The sequence below is a fragment of the Geotrypetes seraphini genome, chromosome 15, assembly GCF_902459505.1.
Source record: "Geotrypetes seraphini chromosome 15, aGeoSer1.1, whole genome shotgun sequence".
Lineage (NCBI taxonomy): Eukaryota > Metazoa > Chordata > Amphibia > Gymnophiona > Dermophiidae > Geotrypetes > Geotrypetes seraphini.
Genome location: NC_047098.1, coordinates 16,245,632 through 16,266,722, shown reverse-complemented (window position 1 = coordinate 16,266,722; position 21,091 = coordinate 16,245,632). Strand labels below are relative to the sequence as shown.

Below are 21,091 nucleotides of genomic sequence, written 5' to 3'. Positions count from 1 at the left end.
GGTGCCTAGATCGGCCAGCTGTGCCAATCTAGGGGCCTAACTTTAGGCATCTTATATAGAATCAGGGCCTTAGTACGCACTAAATCCATTTGCGCACCTTCGTGAGGCAACGAAGGGTTAAATGGCTCGCCCAAAATCACAAGGAGTAGCAGAGGAATTTGAACCTGGCTTCCTTGTGTTTCAGCCTACCGTTCTAACCATAAGTCAGTTCTTCATGCCGAATGTGTCCAGCAGCTACTGGAACTGCCACTGTCCAGCACCGATAAGTAGCTTTTTTTCTCTCTCTCTCTCTCTCTCTCTCATTTTGTAAAGGAAAGAAGTATGCATTCATTTCCTTCACTGCAGAAGGGATTATCCCACCACCGGCTTCTGGTGAACCTGTTTCAGGGTTGCATTCCTAGTCTTGGCTTGCATCTCACAGCACGGGTCCTATCCCTTCGCAGGAGATAAGATATCAACCAGTGTTTGCATGGAGGTGTCAACGGGTCCGCCTGTATGACACATGATGAGTGATAAAGGCTCTGAAAAGGCGCTGATGTGGCCACATTTTCTTAATGAGGTCATCGCTGAAGTTTCAGCCCTGCTGATAACCTGTAAATTCAAATAATGCGAGGCTATCGGGGGAGGGTTTCCAGCAATACCGGCTGCAGGTCCCCCCCTTATTGTCAATCAAACTGAAGCACCGAGACAGGAACAACTACAAGAGACTGTCTGTAAAAGGGCAACACTCATTCTTTTCACAGTTTCCAGCGCTTGTTCCGAGCAATGAGAAAATCAGTGGGATATGGCATTTGGACTCAAACTCATTACAATCCTGTCATTCTAAGCCAAGCATTTTATTTCTAATAATAAGACATTTGTAGCGTGGATTGGACGACCCATGGTCCACTTGGACGTCAAGGTTTTGACAGATTTTTCCTGGTTAAACACCTTCTTGCAGCAAGCACAGCATACTGCAGATGGAGCAGTTATCCAGAAATAAAGTACCGGTAAAGGCACGTGGACTTAGGGCTCCTTTTACGGAGCTGTATCAGAGTTTTTAGCGCATGCAGCATTTTAGCGTGCTATTCTGCGCATTAAATCTCTAACGCGGCTTAGTAAAGGAGTCCTTAGTTTGGTCTCATCCAAGGTCGGGTTTTATTTTGGGTTTTTTTTAACTATTTATCTTGGTTCCTGCTAATACCTTGGAGATGAGATTAAGATCAAATTGGATAGAACAATTTTCACTGATTTTGCTTACTCTGATAGTTGTGTTTGTTTTCATTATTATGTATGTCAGGGCTGCCCAGTTCCGGTCCTCGAGATCTACTGGCAGGCCAGGTTTTCAGGATATCCACAATGAATATGCATGAGACAGAGATTTGCATACCAAGAAGGCAGTGCAGGCAAATCTCTCTCATGCATATTCATTGTGGATATCCTGAAAACCTGGCCTGCCCCAGTAGATCTCGAGGACTGGACTTGGGCAGCCCTGTTTTATATGATCTAAGTTACAACGTCCAAGTTCCGTCGATCGTGGGCTGTATAACTTTCGGTTATACATGCTGTATGACTAAGTCTAAGCTGGCCCATGTCCCGCCCAACTCCTGCCGAAATGCCCCGTTTAGTTTTAGTCGTTCAGCGGCACTATGAAGACCTAGGTCGTTTAGAACAGGGGTCTCAAAGTCCCTCCTTGAGGGCTGCAATCCAGTTGGGTTTTCAGGATTTCCCCCATGAATATGCATGAGATCTATGTGCATGCACTGCTTTCAATGCATATTCATTGGGGAAATCCTGAAAACCTGGCCCGCCAGTAGATCTCGAGGACCGGAATTGGGCAGCCCTGATGTATGTTTTATTATTTATTCATTCAATTTTCTATACCGTTCTCCCAGGGCAGCTCAGAACGGTTTACATTATGAGCCGCTTAGGCTTTTAAGTGGATTATAAATATTTTAAATAAATAAGTCTTACTGATTCAAAGTTCACTTCAATACAACATCAATAAATCAAAACTCTCTTCATTCTGGTTTGACCAGACACCTGGGTATAATTTAATAAATTTTTAAACTCTATTTTTATTGAAATTTTTACTTTTACAACTTTTCATTTTCTTACAAAGTGCATGCTTCCCCCCCACCCACCCCCCAGGACTCTCCATTTACCCCATATATTCCACAAGAGCATAACAGCATTATACACACTCAAGTACATACCTATAAAATCATCCTGGGAGGGAGATTACACACATCAAAATGGACACTAGAAAAACAGAGCATCTAACGTTAGGCAAATGTGCAAAGAATGAGTCAAGTGGAGGTAGAATCAGCATTATAAGAGGTTCCTTGAGCGAACCCTCTCATTTCAAGCCGCTAAATTATTCAATTTGGCTTGGAAAAATGATGTTCGAGGTCTCTTCCTATCTTGATTTTAGAAAATTGTTAAAGACTCAACTCTTTGATAAGCTGGTATCTTAATGCATTCTGCTTCATTTTTTTCAATCAAGTTCCTTAGATTCAACTTGATGTATTTATCTGTTCTATGTATTATTTCTTTCCCTGCCATGCCGGCATTTTCTGCATTATATTGTAAATGCTTTCTGTCTATCTGTTTTTAAGTCCATTATTCTAATTTGTATTTTATCTGGATCCCATGTATTAGCTCACCTTGTTGTGAACCGCCTAGAGCTTTTTCAGTATGGCGGTATATAAGGATAAAATTATTATTATTCTTTGAGATTCTGTATGGAATGTTGCTACTCTCTGGGATTCTAGAATCTTGTTACTCTCTGGGATTCTGGAATCTTGATAGGCTGGTATCTTAATGCATTCTGCTTCAGTTTTTCAATCAAATTCCTTATATTCAACTTGATGTATTTGATCTGTTCTATGTATTACTTCTTTCCCTGCCATGCCGGCATTTTCTGCATTATATTGTAAATGCTTTCTGTCTTTATCTGTTTTTAAGTCCATTATTCTCATTTGTATTTTATCTGTATCCCATGTATTAGCTCACCTTGTTGTGAACCGCCTAGAACTTTTTCGGTATGGCGGTATATAAGAATAAAATTATTATTATTATTATATACAATGCCCACCTAACCCCTGATTCCTATCAGCAAATAGATGTGCAAAGTTACTGCTGCCATAGGCTAGATGTAACTTTGTGCAAGAGCTCAGCAGGAGGCTATTATATGAAGGCTCATAACTTAAATAACTTCCTTTTATAAAATCGGTGCAACATATGCATCTAATGTTCTACGCCAAGAATCAATAGATCAGTTGAGTTCCTTCCCCAAAATGTTCAGGGCAAGCAAAGTTGAGCAAAGAAGACTGCGGAGAACTGCAGCGCAGAAGAACCAGAGAACTTACAGATGCCTTTCTTCAAAGTTAAGGGTGAAATCAAGCCATCAGAGACCATGAACAGCTGGCTTTCATCAAATTCTACATATGCAAATGAGTGCTATTATAGATTTCAAGCCTAGCTGTTGCATTCCAAACATCCCTCCTGAATGGGTTTTACAGTTAGCCTGAAAATCAGGCCTCTTTGTGGTCACTGGAGACTGGAATGGCCCTACCCTCATGGTCTAACCCACCCAAGGGCAGAATCCTAGTCTTCCTTCAGTCTACGAGTTTGCATTGCTAAGTGTTTTCATGCCAGCTTTTTTTTTTTTTTTTTCCATTGCCAGCGCCTATTTGCTTGCTGCATATGATCGACTACTAAATCTTACCCTTTTGGTTTCTGGTGCTGCCAACTTTAGCAAAGTGATGGTAGTGAAAAGTTGAAAATAATCCCGCCGTGACAATAAGATCATTATGAAACCTCCATCTCTTGAGTCAGCACTGTTAGTTTTTGGGGTATTTTTTTGTGGGGGTTTTTTTGGGGGGTATCTTCATTTTAAAGTAATTTCTTCATGTATTTCATTACTCTTGGCCATATGGATCAAGGTAAATTAGGGTAGTGGTGTGCCCACCATCAAACTCCTATAATAACATCTGTGGTACTACTATGAAGCTCCAATGGCAAAACGATGCTGTGGGGTGGTACGTCACGAAGATGGTCCTACCAACCACAGAGATGGACCAAGGTCCCACAAAGATCAGATGATGCTAAAAACAAAAATGTGGAGCCAGTTCCCGGACTTCCAAGAGTATAAAATTATGAAGTTTATTAAGTCAAAGAGCATACAAAAATATCACAATTTTAAAAAGACAAAATGATACAATATAAATGTACTGCATGACGTGTTTCGGCTTTATAAGCCTTCCTCAGGGGTACTTCAAATGCAGTAGCAGGCAATCAAAGCAAAAATGAGTCCTTTAAAGCAGTGGTCCCCAACCCTGCCCTGGAGGACCACCAGGCCAATTGGGTTTTCAGGATAGCCCTAATGAATATGCATGAGAGAGATTTGCATAGAATGGAAGTGACAGGCATTCAAATCTGCTCCATGCATATTCATTAGGGCTAGCCTGAAAACCCGATTGGCCTGGTGGTCCTCCAGGACAGGGTTGGGGACCACTGCTCTAAAGTCATCTTAAAATCGCCCACGCTCAGCCGCACAGGCTTCCTATTATGAAGCAACAGCAGTAGAAGGACAACCTTAAAGCAAGGCGAATAAGGTCTCCTTTTACCAAGGTGTGCTAGGGTTTTTAGCGCGCATACAAAATTATCGCACGCTATAGTGTGCGGTAGCCGAAAATCTACCGCCTCCTAGTGGCTAGCGCGCTCGGGAATTTAACGCGTGCTATTGCACGCGTTAAGGCCCTAGCACACCTTTGTAAAAGGAACTCTAAATGTCAATTTAAAAAAAAAAAGGAGACCAACAAATAAGAACAAGGGACAAAAAGCAGGAAAATTTAGGAATTTGCCACTGATTCAGCAACAGACTTAGGACGATATTCTATAAGTGGCGCTGAACCTTAGGCGTCGGTAGGCGCCCTACTGGCACCTAAGTTAATTGAGAAGCACCGTTTAAAATGGCAAAAAAACCTGTAGACTTAAAGCGCCTACCGGTACCCAAATGAAAGGTGCAAGAATCGCACCTACATAGGCACTTTACAGTGCTTAACGCCACAGTGGGCGTGGCACTACGTGCAATTCGCGGCATAGAAAACCCTGGCCTACATTTCTGGCGCCTGTCTTTCACAGAGGCGCAATTCTCTATAGGACGCCGTTGCGTGATTGACACATGATCAGCGGCCACTGATATCGGCACCCTATAGAGAATAAGGGACTTATTCTATTTTAGGCCTATGGGGAAAATTCTGGGCTGAACAGGCCGCACAAGTAACACAGTTCAAGAGCTTTATTATGAGGTAAGTCATAAAACTTGAACAGCTCTTATAAGTTTAAAAAAAAAAAAGGCTAGACATTATGCACTGAAGTCTTTCTCCATTTTTTATACATCTACTCCCAAATTCTATAAAAAGTACTAAAAATACTGGGACAGACCAAAGATCCATCAAGCCCTGTATCCTGTTTCCAACAGTGGCCCACCCAGGTCCCAAGTAACTGGCAGAAACTCAAAGAGTAGCAACATTCTAGAGCTGAGATTGTGATGTCATAATGCCTCATTCCACCAATGCCTAAGAGCCAAACTCATCATTGATATCACAATAATAATAATAATAATAATGAATTTATTTATATACCGCAATACCTCATGGTTCAATGCAGTTTACATAAGAGGTAAGAACTGTAAAAACACAGCGAATTTACACCACAAATCACAGTACATTATATATATAAAATATAACATTAAGAAATTATTAACTTATCTAGATTATACATATTTATCAAACAGAGAAGTTTTTAACTATCTCTTAAAGGCCCGGTAAGAAGAAGAATTTAAGATCAAAGCACTAAAACTTTTGTTCCAAAGTCCTATCTGAAAGGATAGGGTAGTATTAAGAAATCTTTTGGATATTAGTTCAAAGTGTCTATATATTACACCATCATGGGGGTGTTTTTAATTGGTAATCCCAATGCCAAGACTAATATCAGAATGTATCTTTTCCAGTCTTTGGACTGCCACCAAATTTGACTCCCTTGCGCCGATGAAAGTTGTAGAGCTGTCATAAAGGTCACCAGAGATTCACGTTTGTGTTGTCATTTTATGTTTTTCTCTCTATCATAGCTTTTACTCTTTTGAACTGGAGGAATTTACCACTGTTCAATGCTGGCACTTCTTTTGAGACTGGTTTGACAAAGGTGATGAGGTCTAGGAAGAAAGATATAGTGGCAATAGAAAAGGTTCAAAGAAGAGCAACCAGGACGAAAAAGGGGATGGAACTCCTCTCGTATGAGGAAAAACTAAGGAGGTTGGGGCTCTTCAGCTTGGAAAAGAGACGGCTGAGGGGAGATATTATTGAAGTCTACAAAGTCTTAAATGGTGTAGAACGGGTACAAGTGGATCGATTTTTCACTCCGTCAAAAATTACAAAGACTTGGGGACACTCAATGAAGTTACAGGAAAATACTTTTAAAACCAATAGGAGGAAATATTTTTTTCACTCAGAGAATAGTTAAGCTCTGGATCGCGTTGCCAGAGGATGTGGTAAGAGCGGATAGCGTAGCTGGTTTTAAGAAAGGTTTGGACAAGTTCCTGGAGGAAAAGTCCATAGTCTGTTATTGAGAAAGACATGGGGGAAGCCACTGTTTGCCCCGTATCGGTAGCATGGAATATTGCTACTCCTTGGGTTTTGGCCATATACCACTGGGCTTGATGGACCATTGGTCTGACCCAGTAAGGCTAAGTTCTTATGTAGGAGAATGTGAGGCCAGGACTGTTCACATTTTACTGTTTCGATCTCATCTATTATCATTTTTGTTTGGCAATTACTCAATTGAAGGGGCAATGTTGCCTGTTCTCATGATCCTATAGGGGGCCATTCTCTTTATTAAGTACAGGCAGGAGAATTAAGAGAGTAGTTTAAATACTGCATGCCTGGTTTAATAACTGCAAACTTTTCTTTATTATGTGGTTTTTCTATTTTTGTTTTAAATAAGTTTGCGTGATTTTCCTCCTCTGATGGCTTATTACGGTTAGAAAGATGTATTTATTGTATTGTGATTGTGACCTACTGGGAGTCGGATACTTACACGAAGGGATACGAGGAGATTTCTACTGCTGATCCCGAGTCTCCAGCAGCAGCGGTTCCCTTTTGTTGTAACTTAACTGGCAGGCACTGACCGAGACGGACCCCTGACGTCACCGGGTCCGTCTCCAACTGTTTATATTGAAGCCGCCGCCGCCGCGGTTAACTTGGGAGTCGGATACGTACACGGAGGGATACGAGGAGATTTCTACTGTGATTGTGACCTATTCTGAACCCATTTTGTAGGGGATATGGCGGGATACAAATCTCTAATAACATAATATAGCAAATATTCAAAACTCCCATCCTTATGAAGCACAATTAATTTCTATTCATATAAATGTGTATGTTTTGGGGAGGGAGGGAGTGGGGTGGTAAGGTATTCACCTTTTTCTCTAGTTATTAAAGTACTGAATTTTCAAGGCTGCCTTCATTTGCTCCTCCGCCCACTCTCCCCGTTCTGCTCATCAGAGTTTACATAACTCAATGAAACCACTGGTTTCCAAATGAATTTGCTTTCCATACCATTTAGTTGTCTTGTATAGCTTCCAGGCCATTTGAAAGTACACCAGTTCATTGTTGGTCTCGAGGCATGAGTTATAAAGTATAACTATATCAAGCTGGACAATCATAGAACTGCCTCTCTATTTGTACAAATTCATTTTAGGATGATTAACCTATGCGATGTTATCCTAATGCTTTAGGAACTGCAAATACTGTACTTAGAAAAAAAAAAAAAAAACTAGGGAAGGTTCTTAAGGCTACTGGGTCGTACCAGGGCACGATTTCTGAAAAGGTAATTGGATTCCTTCAAGGGCATTGTCTCCAAATGTCTCCTGTATGCTTCCTCCCCAAATCTACAGTACATGATGATACACAAAGACCAAGATAAAGCCAACATGATTAGTGCCGATGAGAGATGGCACAGCTGTCTGTCATCTGCCTAAGTACACAGTGATGACATGTTGGTTCTCCCACCATGAGAATACAAAGATGGCATGCTTCATGTGGAAATCATTGTCTTCTGCCACAGGTGGGTGAACTTGTTCTGGCTCCTACAATTTACACTGTGCCAGATCATCATAACACAGAAGTAGCTAAACCTCAGAGCATCCTGCATTGGACACATGAGGGCATAACCCTTAGCTAATGTACATTCAACCATCGCTTCAAAGATAACGCCTTTAAAAATATGGGTAGTACCCCGTTGCAAGTATCCCTGGGTCTGTCTGGACAGAAGTACCCCTGAATGATTGGCATCTGGTTCCTCAACCTGAAGAAGAGTGTGAATAGATGGACTCTCTTTCCCTCCCCTCCCCCCCCCCCAGCACTATGTAATTGCACCATTGGTACTTGCTATAAACTGCTGTAGCTCTAGGTCTCCCACCCCCAAAACTGCTTTTCTACATTTTCTGAAAGTTTGACATACAACTTCTCCCCCCCCCCCCCCATCTCTACCCCACCATGTTCTTTTATTCGCTGTGATGGGCAGATCTGGCACTCATCCCCTCCCTCTTCAAATACTTCCCTAATAACACTAATAGGAGAACGCCCAGACAAGTTTAATGACTTTAGACTCTTTTTGCTTCTGGGAGGAAGGGGTGGAAGGAGAGGGGGGGCTTATCTTATCTGATCTCTTAGATAAAACTGCTTTCACACAGTCTCTGGCTGCTTATACAATCCCATCCACCTCCTACTACTATCACTAAGGCCCCACCTCCTCTTTCCTCCAGCTTTTACCCTTTGTTTCTTTTGTTTTTACTTCATGCCTCAAGAATTTAGCATTTTCCTTTTCAAATTTACTTGTTTGCACCTTTATTCCCTATCACAGGTCAGCTGCATGTTTAAGCTAGGCCTTAAAATTATAATTTTCTACTACCACTTGTTAGCTCTGTGCTGTATTGCTTGTCACCCTATCTTTGTTTTAATTTTGTGTTCCTGTGTCATTCTAGTCTAACATTTTCTTCTCAGGTTGTGTTTTTTTTTTTTTATCTATTTGCTTCTCTCTATGGGCCCAGCCTCTGTGATTAAGTCTGTAGCTGTCCTGCTGTTTTTAATAGGCCTGTAGGCCCGGCCATCTGATGAGAACCAAACCGCACAGCTTGTCCCTGAATACTTTCACTGGAATCTTCTAATGCGGAGTATTAATCATTGCTGTCAAACCATTCAAGTCCTAACGACATCCACCCAGTATAAAATTATACTAAACAGAAAAGAAAAAAAACAACAACCCAGGATTCTATGATCTCATGTTTAAAAAAGAAGACAATATAGCTCTTTAACTTTTCAGGCACAGGAGTGACTTACCTGGTAGTTTTTTGATATAGTGAAAAAATGTAAGCAAAAGTTCACATAAATGTTACATAATCTTTTTTTTTTTTTAATATTAATCAGCTATCGAAGCATTTACTTTACTCTGAATCGTCAATTAACGTGTTACTTATCTCGTGACAGTACAGAAATGTACATACATGCTCATTGCTCAACACTAGGCTATACCTGGCTGTAACCAAATACAGATATTTAATTAAGATGCTGATAGGTTCAGTAGGGGGCTTCTGCTTGGACTTACAAGACTGAAGACCCAACAGAACCAAAAAAAAAAAAAACTCTGGCACACAGTGCAGGGGGAAATTGACTGGTCTTGGAACAAATAAAGGGAGTTGTGGATTTGATATACCACCTTTCCGTGATACAATCAAAGTCACAGTCTAAGTTTTATACCTGGGATAATGGAGGGCGATGTGAATTTTCTAGAGTCACAAGGAGCTACAGTGGGAATTGAACCCAGTTCTGCAAGTTTTCAAGACACTGCACTAACCATTCGGCTACGCCTTCACTCCATGTTTGCTGCTTAATCAGAAGCTGGGATAAATCTGATGGAATGTCCAAAGTGCCGTAGCTAGTCTTGTCTTTGAGAATGTTTTAATCCTGCCCATTATTTTTTCAACAATTGCAAGAATGCTTACGTTTTTAAGTGGTTGATTTTCCTTTTAAAATGCAACAGCTGTACACGTTCATTAACAAACAGGTACATATTATATGCAGGCACTTATTTTGTGCCTGGAGCAATGGTGGGTCAAGTGACTTACCCAGAATCACAAGAACCCGGTAGCCATTAAACTACTCCTCCACTACGAAAACTAAGACAAGAAGCAACTTAAGGATAGACATTGAAATGTATTTAAGTGGGCAGGATCGCTTGTGAGGATGTGCAGCGGCAGCTAAGAAAGCAAATAGAATATTAGGAATTATCAGGAAAGGAATGGAAAACAAAGATGAAAATGTTATAATGACCTTGCCCTGCTCTATTGTACGAGTACCGTGTGCAATTCTGGTCACTGTATCTCAAAAAAGATATAGCGGTATTAGAAAAGGTCCAGAGAAGGGCGATGAAAATTATAAAAGGTTTGGGACAACTTCCCTATGAGGAAAGGCTAAAAGAGCTAGGGCTCTTCAGCTTGGAGAAGAGACAGCTCAGGGGGTGATATGATAAAGATCTCTAAAATACTGAGCGGAGTGGAAAGGGTAGATATGAATCACTTGTTCACTCTTTCCATAAATGCTAGGACTAGGGGGCATGGGAAGAAGCTACTAAGTAATACATTTAAAACAAACTGGAAAAAAATATTGCTTCACACAACATACAATTAAACTCTGGAATTTGTTGCCGGAGAATGTGGTGAAATCAGTTAGCATAGCAGGATTTAAAAAAAGGCTTAGATAATTTCCTGGAAGAAAAGTTCATAGGCCATTATTGAGATGGCTTGGGGAAATCCACTGCTTATTCCTAAAATCTGTTTTACTACTTGGGATCTAGCTTGGTACTTGGGTTGGCCACTGTTAGAAACAGGATACTGGGTTTGATGGACCTTCAGTCTGTCCCAGTACTGCAATTCTTATGTTCTTATGTGAGCCAAGTATAGGACAATCAACCCATTGACTCTTAGACATTGGTGGAATGAGGCATTATGACATCACAATCTCATCTCTGGAATGTTGCTATTCTTTGGGTTTCTGCCAGGTACTTGGGACCTGGGTTGGCCACTGTTGGAAACAGAATTCTGGGCTTGATGATCATTCTTTTATAACAACCCTGCTTGGATCATAAGGAAACTGGACTGGGAGACCAGGACATTTGATCTACTTAAGATTATGTATTGACTGCTCTAATTTTAAGAAACTATTAAAAACCCAACTGTTTCTTGATGCCTACAAGTAGAAGGCAGCAGAGAAAATTTACCCTATTTTTCGCTCTATAAGACGCACTCACCTGTAGAGGAGGAAAACCTAAGAAAAAAAATTCTGAACCAAATTATGTACCCTGTCCCCCCTCTGGTGGTCTAGTGGTAAGCCGGGACAGGGTACAGGTCACGTCTAGTGGTGGGCACATCTAATGGTAGGCATGTGTAGTGGCAGCCAGCCAGCCCCCAGCCCCAGCCAGCCAGTCCCAAGCCAGCCAGCCAGCCCCAAGGCAACCAGCCAGTCCCAAGCCAGTCAGCCAGCTAGCTCCAAGGCAGCCAGCCCCAAGCCAATCTCAACATAAATTTTCCTTCCCTGGACACAGTCAAAGAATTTGTTCAATAGTAGGGAGTGCTGAAGCACCCATAGCGCTGGCTCCTATGCGCTGTTATCTCTCTCTCTCTCTGTTTATGAATCTTTTGGTAATGCAAATACATTTAATAATGCATTTGAATATTTGAAGCAAAAAGAAACCCCCCCCCCCCCCCACAAGGCTTTTAAAGAGGAGAACCAGAGGTTGCGCTCGTGTAATCTCAGCAAGCGCCCTGCACCTCAGAGGCGCTCGAGATAAAAAAAAGACCCCGCACCTATCACCGTTCTTGGCCTTATCGGCAGGGATGTTCTGGGCCCGGAGCCGCTGGTCCAGAATGTAGAGCATCTCCCCACCCAGGTTAATGAAGAACAGTGGCAAGGTGCGCATCGACATGGCGCTCTATTCGCTGGACCTGTGGAGGAGCTTCTGCGTGTGGTTCCCACGGCAAGCCAGGCGCTGCTACTACTGCAAATTCTACCCCCAACCCTGGCTCCCTTTCCTACCTCCTCACCAGCTGCAGCGCCGATGCTAGGTCACCGCACGCGCGGGAAAGTGACTGTAGAAACGGACCAATCAGAGGGCGGGCGAAAAGCCAACTAATCAACTTCCACGATGTTAGAGAGTCGGAGCCTAAATGGTTTGATATATGCAATTTATTGGGATCTTTAAGTAAATTGTAACAGAAAGAGCTTAGTAGGATTCCCTCCCTCATTTTAACCTTTGATGGTGAGAGAGTTTTTTTTTGGGGGGGGGATCTATTTTATTTAAGCAGACCATTTGGAGCGCTAATAGAAATACCCTAGTTCTTAAAAAGTTGTTTGTCATATATTAGATTATTAAAAGAAAGTCTGCCAACTGATTATTGTTAAACTCCTAAAGCAGGGGTGTCCAACCTTTTGACTTCCCTGGGCTGCATTGGCCGAAAAACATTTTTCCGGGGCTGCACAAACGCGCAAACGCTACAGCAAGACAGAGGAGGGAGCCGACAAGATGGTAAACACTCGGGGGCGGCAGAGGAAAACACTGCATCGCCCTTGACCGGGGACGCACAAAATACTTCACGGTGCCGCAGGTTGGACACCCCTGTCCTAAAGAGTTAAATACAACAATCAATTGGCAGACTTTCTTTTAATAGTCTAATAAATGACAAACAACTTTTTAAGAACTAGATTATTTGTATTAGCGCTCCAAATGGTCTGCTTAAATAAAATAGACCCCCCCCCCCAAAAAAAAAAAAAAATTTTCACCATCAAAGGTTAAAATGAGGGAGGGAATCCTACTAAGCTCTTTCTGTTACAATTTACTTAAAAGTCCTAATAAATTGCATATATTAAACCATTTAGCAATACTTATCTTTAATGGTGATTTCCACCTTTAGCGCTGCAAGCGTAATAAGGCTTATATATTATTTTATAACCGGCATGCAGAATTTTGCATTATAAGGCAGAAAATGTATGCGCATGACTATAGAATGAAGGAGGACAATATAATAATTGTTTCTTCTAACACATGTCCTTATATTCCTGAGAATTATCCACAGACCCATTTGTTTAGGTCCGTTCCTACTCCTTGAGCAAAGGTATGAAGAAGATATTATGAACATGCATTATGTCAAGTTGTTTTTCAACCCGAGTCCAGGGTAAAAAGAAAAAGAACGGGTCTCATGTTTTGTTCATTTTTGCTGCAGTGTGTCCAAAACATACAAGAAACGTATATTTCACTGCCATGTTTCAGACGTGAGCTGGGGAGCAGGCTGACACCCAGTCATTATGGAAACAAAAGTATTTCAGTGCTTACACCTTGACGGCAAATCCACAGAATGTTTCGTTCATTGGACAGCACTTGAGCTCTCTGTAGCTTGATGGGTGACATAATTTTGGAACCCAAGGCTGGTCCTTCTCCTCCCACGTCTTCCCACAGAGACTGATGAAGGGAGGGGAAAAATAATTGTGTGTTCTTAACATTTCAGCTTGAGATTTTGTCTTAAGCTAGCAGCGTGGTCCTGGATGATGGTTTAGAGAGGTGCACAGCAAAATGTTTGTTTTATTTTCAGTTTGTTTTCAACTCCTCCAGCACACCTGGATAAGTTGCTTATACGTGTTACATCTTATGAATTCCAGAAAGAAGCTCTCCTTGGCACAAAACAAGTACTGTGGTGAGCGTTAGCAGTAATTTTGAGACTGAGATCGTACTCCACATGCCCTGGCTGAAGAATGAGGTTCATTCTTGTTATGATATGCACAAAAGTAACCCATTTGGAGAAATTGCTCCACTAGAGGTACAGAGCTAAACAGTTCTTCTAGACTGCTGATATCCTAGAAATAGTATCATTGATATTGCATATGAGATGTGATGCAGTTTCCTCCATAATTTTACAAACGTAGTATTAGATTCAGGGAAGGAGGATGGAATTGAGTCCAAAGTTTGATGTACAAAGACTAGGGGACACTTGATGAAGTTACAAGGAGATACTTTTAAAACCAATAGGAGAAAATATTTTTTCACTCGGAGAATAGTTAAGCTCTGGAACGTATTGCCAGAGATTGTGGTAAGAGCAGATAGCGTTTTAAGAAAGGTTTAGACAAGTTCCTAGAGGAAAGGTCCAAACTGCTGTTGAGACAGACATAGGAGAAGCCACTGCTTGCCCTGGATCGGTGGCATGAAATGCTGCTACTAACTGGGTTCTTACCAGGTACTAGTGACATGGATTGGCCTCCGTGAAGACGGGATACTGGGCTAGGCAGACCATTGGCCTGATCTAGTTAGGCTATTCTTATGTTCTTATATGAACCAATTATAGAACAGTCAAGCCATTGTGACATCACTGATGAGGTTGACTCTTAGGCATTGGTGGAACGAGGCATTATGACATCACAATCTCAGATCTAGAATGTTGTTACTCTTTGGGTTTTTGCTTGGTACTTATGACTTGGATTGGTCTTATGAATGTTGACAGTGCAGGATTTGCAGTTAGTGAGCAGCAATTCTTGCACCTGAAAAACAATCAGATGTAGTGCAGAAGAAAAGACACCTTCTCAACTCGCTTGCAAAAAAAAAAAAACAGAGGGGCCGAGGCACTGCCCAGTGACACAAGGAGGCAGAGTTGAAAAATGTAGATGATGCCTTCTGCAATTCCCGCGGGTTTGGGGAAAGAATACACTTGTCAAGAATCATGTTCCTTTTGCACTAGAAAGAATTTTCTGTCAACAATGTCTAAAATCTTTGGGTCTTTTAGGAAATTATCCAAACTTTTTTTTTAAACTCCGCTAAGCTAACTGATTTCACCAAAATAGCAAACAGGATGCTAGGAATTATTAGGAAAGTGATTAGAAATATGACCAACTATAATGTCTCTCTATCGCTCCATTGTGTGACCTCATCTTGGGTATTTAATTCAATCCTGGTCGCTGTATCTCAAAAAAGCTATAGTGGTGATGTTTCTCAGAGAACCAAGATGTTCAGAGGAGAATTTCTTAAATTAAGACCAAGTGCATTGTCTCTTGGGATGACCTTTCTCTTGAAATTTTTCAGACAATGTCTGGTGATATTTCAGGGAAAGGAATATATGGAATATATTTTACTTGATCTGAAACAATTGGAGAAATTGGTTGAGGCTCAGGAAGTTACATCAACTGGGATCCAACAGTTTAATGTGTGAAATGTAATTCTATGAAATGCATTAATATATACAGTACAAGGGATCTTCAAAAAGTTTCTGCACTTTTATTTTTAAACATTATTTATTAAATATCTCAAAAGCAAATTAATCACTTCCTGCAAGGTGAGCTGGCTTGCCTCAAAGACTAGTCACATGACATTCTACGACACACCCTTTTACGACTTCTCCCGCCCCAACCACTTCCTGCGAAAATATGAAAGTGAAGAACCCTTGTAGATCTTTATTGGTACAGGTACAAGATCCTTTATCTGAAATCCTGGGGATCAGGCTTTCGGCTTTTGGGACTTTTTGTTTTTTGGAATGGTAATGGGTTTTTAAAAAAAATTTCTGTGCTTTCTCAAAAAAAGAAAAAAAAAATTCAAACTTTATCTTAATCTGAATCTGTGCACACAGCTTAGACTAACTTTTCAAAACTGTTAAATCTCTGTTTACTATCAGCCTCACTGGAAACTAGATATTTATCTGTGGAACTTCTATCTATATTGTCTACAGACCTTCGACTCAATAAACAGGGGAGAAAACATAGTAACATAGTAAATGACGGCAGATAAAGACCCGAATGGTCCATCCAGTCTGCCCAACCTGATTCAATTTTAATTTTTTCTTCTTAGCTATTTCTGGGCAAGAATCCAAAGCTTTACCCGGTACTGCCGAAATCTCTGTTAAGACTTACTCCAGCCCATCCACACCCTCCCAGCCATTGAAGCCCTCCCCAGCCCATCCTCCACCAAACGGCCATATACAGACACAGACCGTGCAAGTCTGCCCAGTACTGGCCTTAGTTCAATATTTAATATTATTTTCTGATTCTAAATCCTCTGTGTTCATCCCACGCTTCTTTGAACTCAGTTACCGTTTTACTCTCCACCACCTATCTCGGGAGCGCATTCCAGGCATCCACCACCCTCTCCATAAAGTAGAATTTCCTAACATTGCCCCTGAATCTACCACCCCTCAACCTCAAATTATGTCCTCTGGTTTTACCATTTTCCTTTCTCTGGAGACGTGTTGTTGCTGGGTGATTTCAACCCGCCAGATGCAGATTGGAAAGTTCTGTCTGCGGGATCAGACAGAAATAGGGATATAGTGGATGCCCTTTAAAAGGCTCTGCTCAGACAAATGGAGACGGAACCCACGAGGGAAAAAGCGATACTGGATCTGATGCTCACAAATGGGGAAAGTATCTCTAATGTCTGAGTGGGCGCCCCCCTGGGTGGTAGTGATCATCAAATGGTTGGATTTATCAGCTAAAGTGTAAGGCAGCCATACAAAACTCAAAGTCTTGTATTTCAAACGTGTGGACTTTAGTAGCATGGGGGAGAATTTGAAGAAAGAGCTAAAAGGATGGGAGGATATAAGAGAAGTGGAAAAACAGTGGTCCAAGCTGAAAGGAGCAATAAAAATGGTGGTTCATAGACAACGGTGCAAAAGACAAAGGCGCGCCCGGACAATTGAGCGCAGCTCGGAGGCGCGCACCGCTCTAAATTACTGTTTTTAGGGCTCTGATGGGGGGGTGTGGGGGGGAACCCCCCACTTTACTTAATAGGCATCGCGCCGGCGTTATGGGGGGTTTGGGGGGGTTGTAACCCTCCACATTTTACTGTAAACTTAACTTTTTCCCTAAAAACAGGGAAAAAGTGAAGTTTTCAGTAAAATGTGGGGGGGTTACAACCCCCCAAATCCCCCCCACAATGCCCCCACAACGCGGCGCGATGTCTATTAAGTAAAGTGGGGGGTTCCCCCCACACCCCCCCCCGTCGGAGCCCTAAAAACAGTCATTTAGAGCGGCGCGCGCCTCTGCGCTGCGCTCAATTGTCTGGGCGCGCCTTTGTCCCGGCGCACTTTTGACCTGACACCAAAATGGCTACAGACCTTTATGTGAGGAAAATAAACAAAAACAAGAGAAAAAGGAGGCAGATATGGTTCTCTAAACTAGTGGTGGCAAAAATAAAGGCAAAAGAATTGGCGTTTGTGAAATATAAAAATACTCAAAAAGAGGAGCACAAAAAGGAATACCGGATGAAAACGAAAGAAGCCAAGAGAGAGATAAGTCTGGTGAAACTGCAGGCCAAAATCAAATGGCTAGAAATATTTTAAAAAAAAGGGAGACAACATTTTTTTTTCAGGATTATTAGTGAAAGAAGGAAGATGAAAAATGGAATTGCGAGACTGAAGGAAGCTATGTGGAGAGTGATGAGAAAAAAAGCAAATGTGCTAAATAAATATTTTTGTTCTGTATTTACAGAAGAAAATCTTGGAGAAGGACCACAATGGGCTGTCAAAATCACACGTGAGAATGGTGTGGATACCTCACTATTCAAGGAAGAAAGTGTTTATGAACTTGAAAAATTGAAGGTGGACAAAACTATGGAACAGGATATTGAGGGAGCTCAATAAATTCCTGGAGACAAGAGTGGCTCTGTATGATCGGAGCAGAACGAAAGTGGTTCCTCTTCACAAAAGTGATGAAGCAGCAAACTACAGGCCTGTAAACCTCACTTTAGTTATTGGAAAAATAATGGAAGTGTTGCTGAAGGAGAGGATAGTGAAATTCCTAAAATCTAATAGGTTACAAGATCCAAGACAAACATGACTTTACTAAAGTTAAATCATGCCAAACGAATCTGATTGACTGGGCAACCAGAGAATTAGATCAAGGAAGTGCGATAGATATAATTTACTTAGATTTCAGCAAAGCCTTTGACACGGTTCCTCATAGGAAGCTACTGAACAAACTTGGCCGGCTGAAGTTAGAGCCTAATTGGTGAAGTGGATTAAAAACTGGTTGATGGACAGATGTCAGAGAGTGGTGGTTAATGGAATTTGCTCAGAGAAAGGAAAGGTAAGTAGTGGAGTGCCTCAAGGATCGGTACTGGGGCCGATTCTGTTCAATATGTTTGTGAGCGATATTTAGGAAAGGTTTGTCTTTCTGCGGATGATATTTATTTATATTTATATCCCGTCCTCCTCAAAGAGCTTGGAACGGGTTAGTTTACTTTCACAGTGTTACAATATAGGGTTTACATACAGTGTGTTGCAATATATCTTCATATACAGGATTACTTACTGATGCTGGTGAAGGGTTGAGGGAGCAATTAGGCTAAAAGGTAGATTTTTACAGCTTTACTAAAGTTAAGAAGTCTTTTAAGAGCTCTGATATGAGGAGGTAGGCTGTTCCAGAGGTTTGGTAAGAATGGGAATTGGATCATTTCCAGACTGGAGTTGGAGGGAGTATCCTAATGGTGTATGTAGGCATATTTCGTCTTGGGAGCGTAGCATTCTCTTTGAGGAATAGAGAGGAAGTTTGTCTGAGAAGTAATTGAGTGTCATGTTGTAGGGGGATTTATATGCCAACACTAGGCCTTTGAAAATGCAACGTTTGGTTATGGGCAGCCAGTGGGCCAATATCAGTGCTGGAGAGACTGGGTCATGGGCATGTCGGTTTTTCAGTAGTCTTATTGCTTCATTTTGAACCCGCTGTAGTCATTTGGTGGTTTTTTTTGCGGTAAGATTTCTAACAGAGTGGACACCCCGGTGGGATTGAAAACTATGAGAAATGATCTGCAAAAGTTGGAAGAATGGTCTAATGTTTGGCAACTAGACTTCAATGAAAAGGAGTGCAGAGTTGTGCACTTGAGAATTAGAAATCCGAGGGAGCCGTGTATGCTAGGAGGTGAGAGGCTGATATGCACAGCGGGACCTTGGGGGTGATAGCGTCCAGAAATCTAAAGGCAAAGAAACAGACTTGGTGCTCAGCATGCCCTAATGTGGTGTCTATTTCTTGGTATCAATTTAGAGAATTGCCCCGCGAGTCTACAAGGGGCCTCTGGTCTGTATGTTTTTCTCTTATATATCAAAAATTCTTCTTTGATACCACACTTCAAAAATTTTTAATTTGCCACTTATCTTTGTATTTGAAATCGGTGCTTCACCCCCGCCCAGTGAATTTGCGTTTCAAAATATTCTTCTTCGGGGCAAATTTTTATTTTTATTTTTTTAATTCTTTATTGATTCAGTAACAGCGAGGGACTATTTCCTTTGAAATGGTTTGAATTATGTAAGAGCTCACCTCCTCTCTGGAGATGACTCATCATACAGTGAGTACATATAGAATCAAAATAAGGTACAAAATCATGCATAATTTTCCATTTGTCAGGGCAAATTATTTTCAACACCACTTGTAAGAATATTGTAATATTTCTTGTAATATTGTAATTAGCAGGAGTTGCCATTCAACAAATTACGAGAAATTGGAAAAATTATGATAGATTAAGTTATAGTTTTTGGTGGAATTCATTGTGCCATATTTTTAAAATGGAGAAAATATTAGCTATTCCACATGGACGATATAAAAAATTCATTGATGTTTGGGAGCCATTAACGAATTATTGTAAGGATTGATTATAATGAATAATTTATTTCTCCCCTTTTATTTATTGAAGTATAGGGTGGGGGCAGGGTGGGATTCATTTTAAATTATCTGAAACTATTAGACTATATTGGAGGGAGGGAGGAATTATATTATGATTTAAATGTATGTATGATTAATAAGTAATATTAAAGTGTATATGGATGTATTTTGAATCACTTGTTGAAAGTTTAAAAATGAATAAAGAATTAAAAAAAATAAAAATAACAAAAAAAAGATTTTTAAATAATAGTGCAATACAATGAATTATCTTCAGGGCAAATTAATAATTTTTGAAGTATGCTCTTTAGAGGTGTTATGTTACCTTGACAGCCGTCTGAGGATCCTGATAAAAAATGTATACATTAAGGATTCATTATCGTATAACCTTTCACTGGGGAATTGTGTTTATGACTGGAGTGCAATTGTGGAAGTGTAATATTGGTATACCAGTCTATTAATTGGCACAGTGATTGTGGTATTCTATAAGGGAGCATGTCACTGCACAAAGGCATAAATAATGGTGGAACATAGGTGGGATATGGGCATATCTCCTACTTGCATGTACACCTTTCTGTATTGTAAGTTAAATGCAGCATCCCCAGGATTCTATATAAGATCCCCAGATTTGCGTGACCAAATTTTTGCATGTGCCCGAGTGTTAACTGTTCATACATAGTCATCAGCCTGAGCTCATGGTGCCCTTGTTTGGGCATCAAGCAGTGATTAAACCATCCTCTCATTGGTTAGTGCTTCTACAAGTATGCAAAGAGGGACTGGCAAAGAACTTTAGATATTTTAAGGTCTGTTTGCATTTGGATTAAAAATTTTACTCACAAACAATCATACAATTAAAGGTATTTTATTTATGTATCTATTTTCCACTACAGCTTCTTATGATTCTGGGAAAGTCCTCCATTGCCCCAGGTACAAATTAAGTATCTGTATATAATACATAAACTGTTTTTGAATATAACCACAGAAAAGTGGTAGACCAAATCCCATCCCCCTTCCCTTCTATAAAGGACTGATAATCCCTCCCACCCCCAGATCCAACATCTTTTCCTTTCCCTCCCTTTCCTCTTCCCCCAAATCCATTCTTTCTTTCTTTCCAGGGATCCATTTTCTCATTCTCTTTTTCCCTTCTTTCCTCCCTCCCTCCTTTTATCCAGCACCTCACCCTCCCTTCTCTCCACCTCTATGAGTAATGACACAAATTTGGTGGCGAGCTGCACCAAGGTCTTCTCATGCCTACTGAAGCTTACCTCCTCAGCCATAACTTCCACTGTTGGCCCCTCCTATTCTACTTGCAGGTCTGCAGCTCACTCCCCCCCCCCCCCCCACCTAGAGGTTTAGCATCTGCCCCCCTCAAT

At 41.0% G+C, this 21,091-nt stretch overlaps 1 protein-coding gene across 12 annotated transcripts in view; it reads left to right on the top strand.

Annotated features, from left to right (window-relative positions):
* PRDM16 (PR/SET domain 16) overlaps nucleotides 1-21,091 on the top strand; it is an 888,295-nt gene that overhangs the window by 694,206 nt on the left and 172,998 nt on the right. Inside the window, exon 1 of one of the 12 annotated variants that reach the window (XM_033922000.1) lies at nucleotides 13,799-13,909. The exons of the other annotated variants lie outside the window; for them this stretch is intronic. Coding sequence (XP_033777891.1) covers nucleotides 13,829-13,909 — 81 coding nt within the window. The 5' untranslated portion in view covers nucleotides 13,799-13,828. Of the gene's footprint in view, nucleotides 1-13,798; nucleotides 13,910-21,091 lie in introns of those variants that run through there. 12 annotated transcript variants of the gene reach the window in all.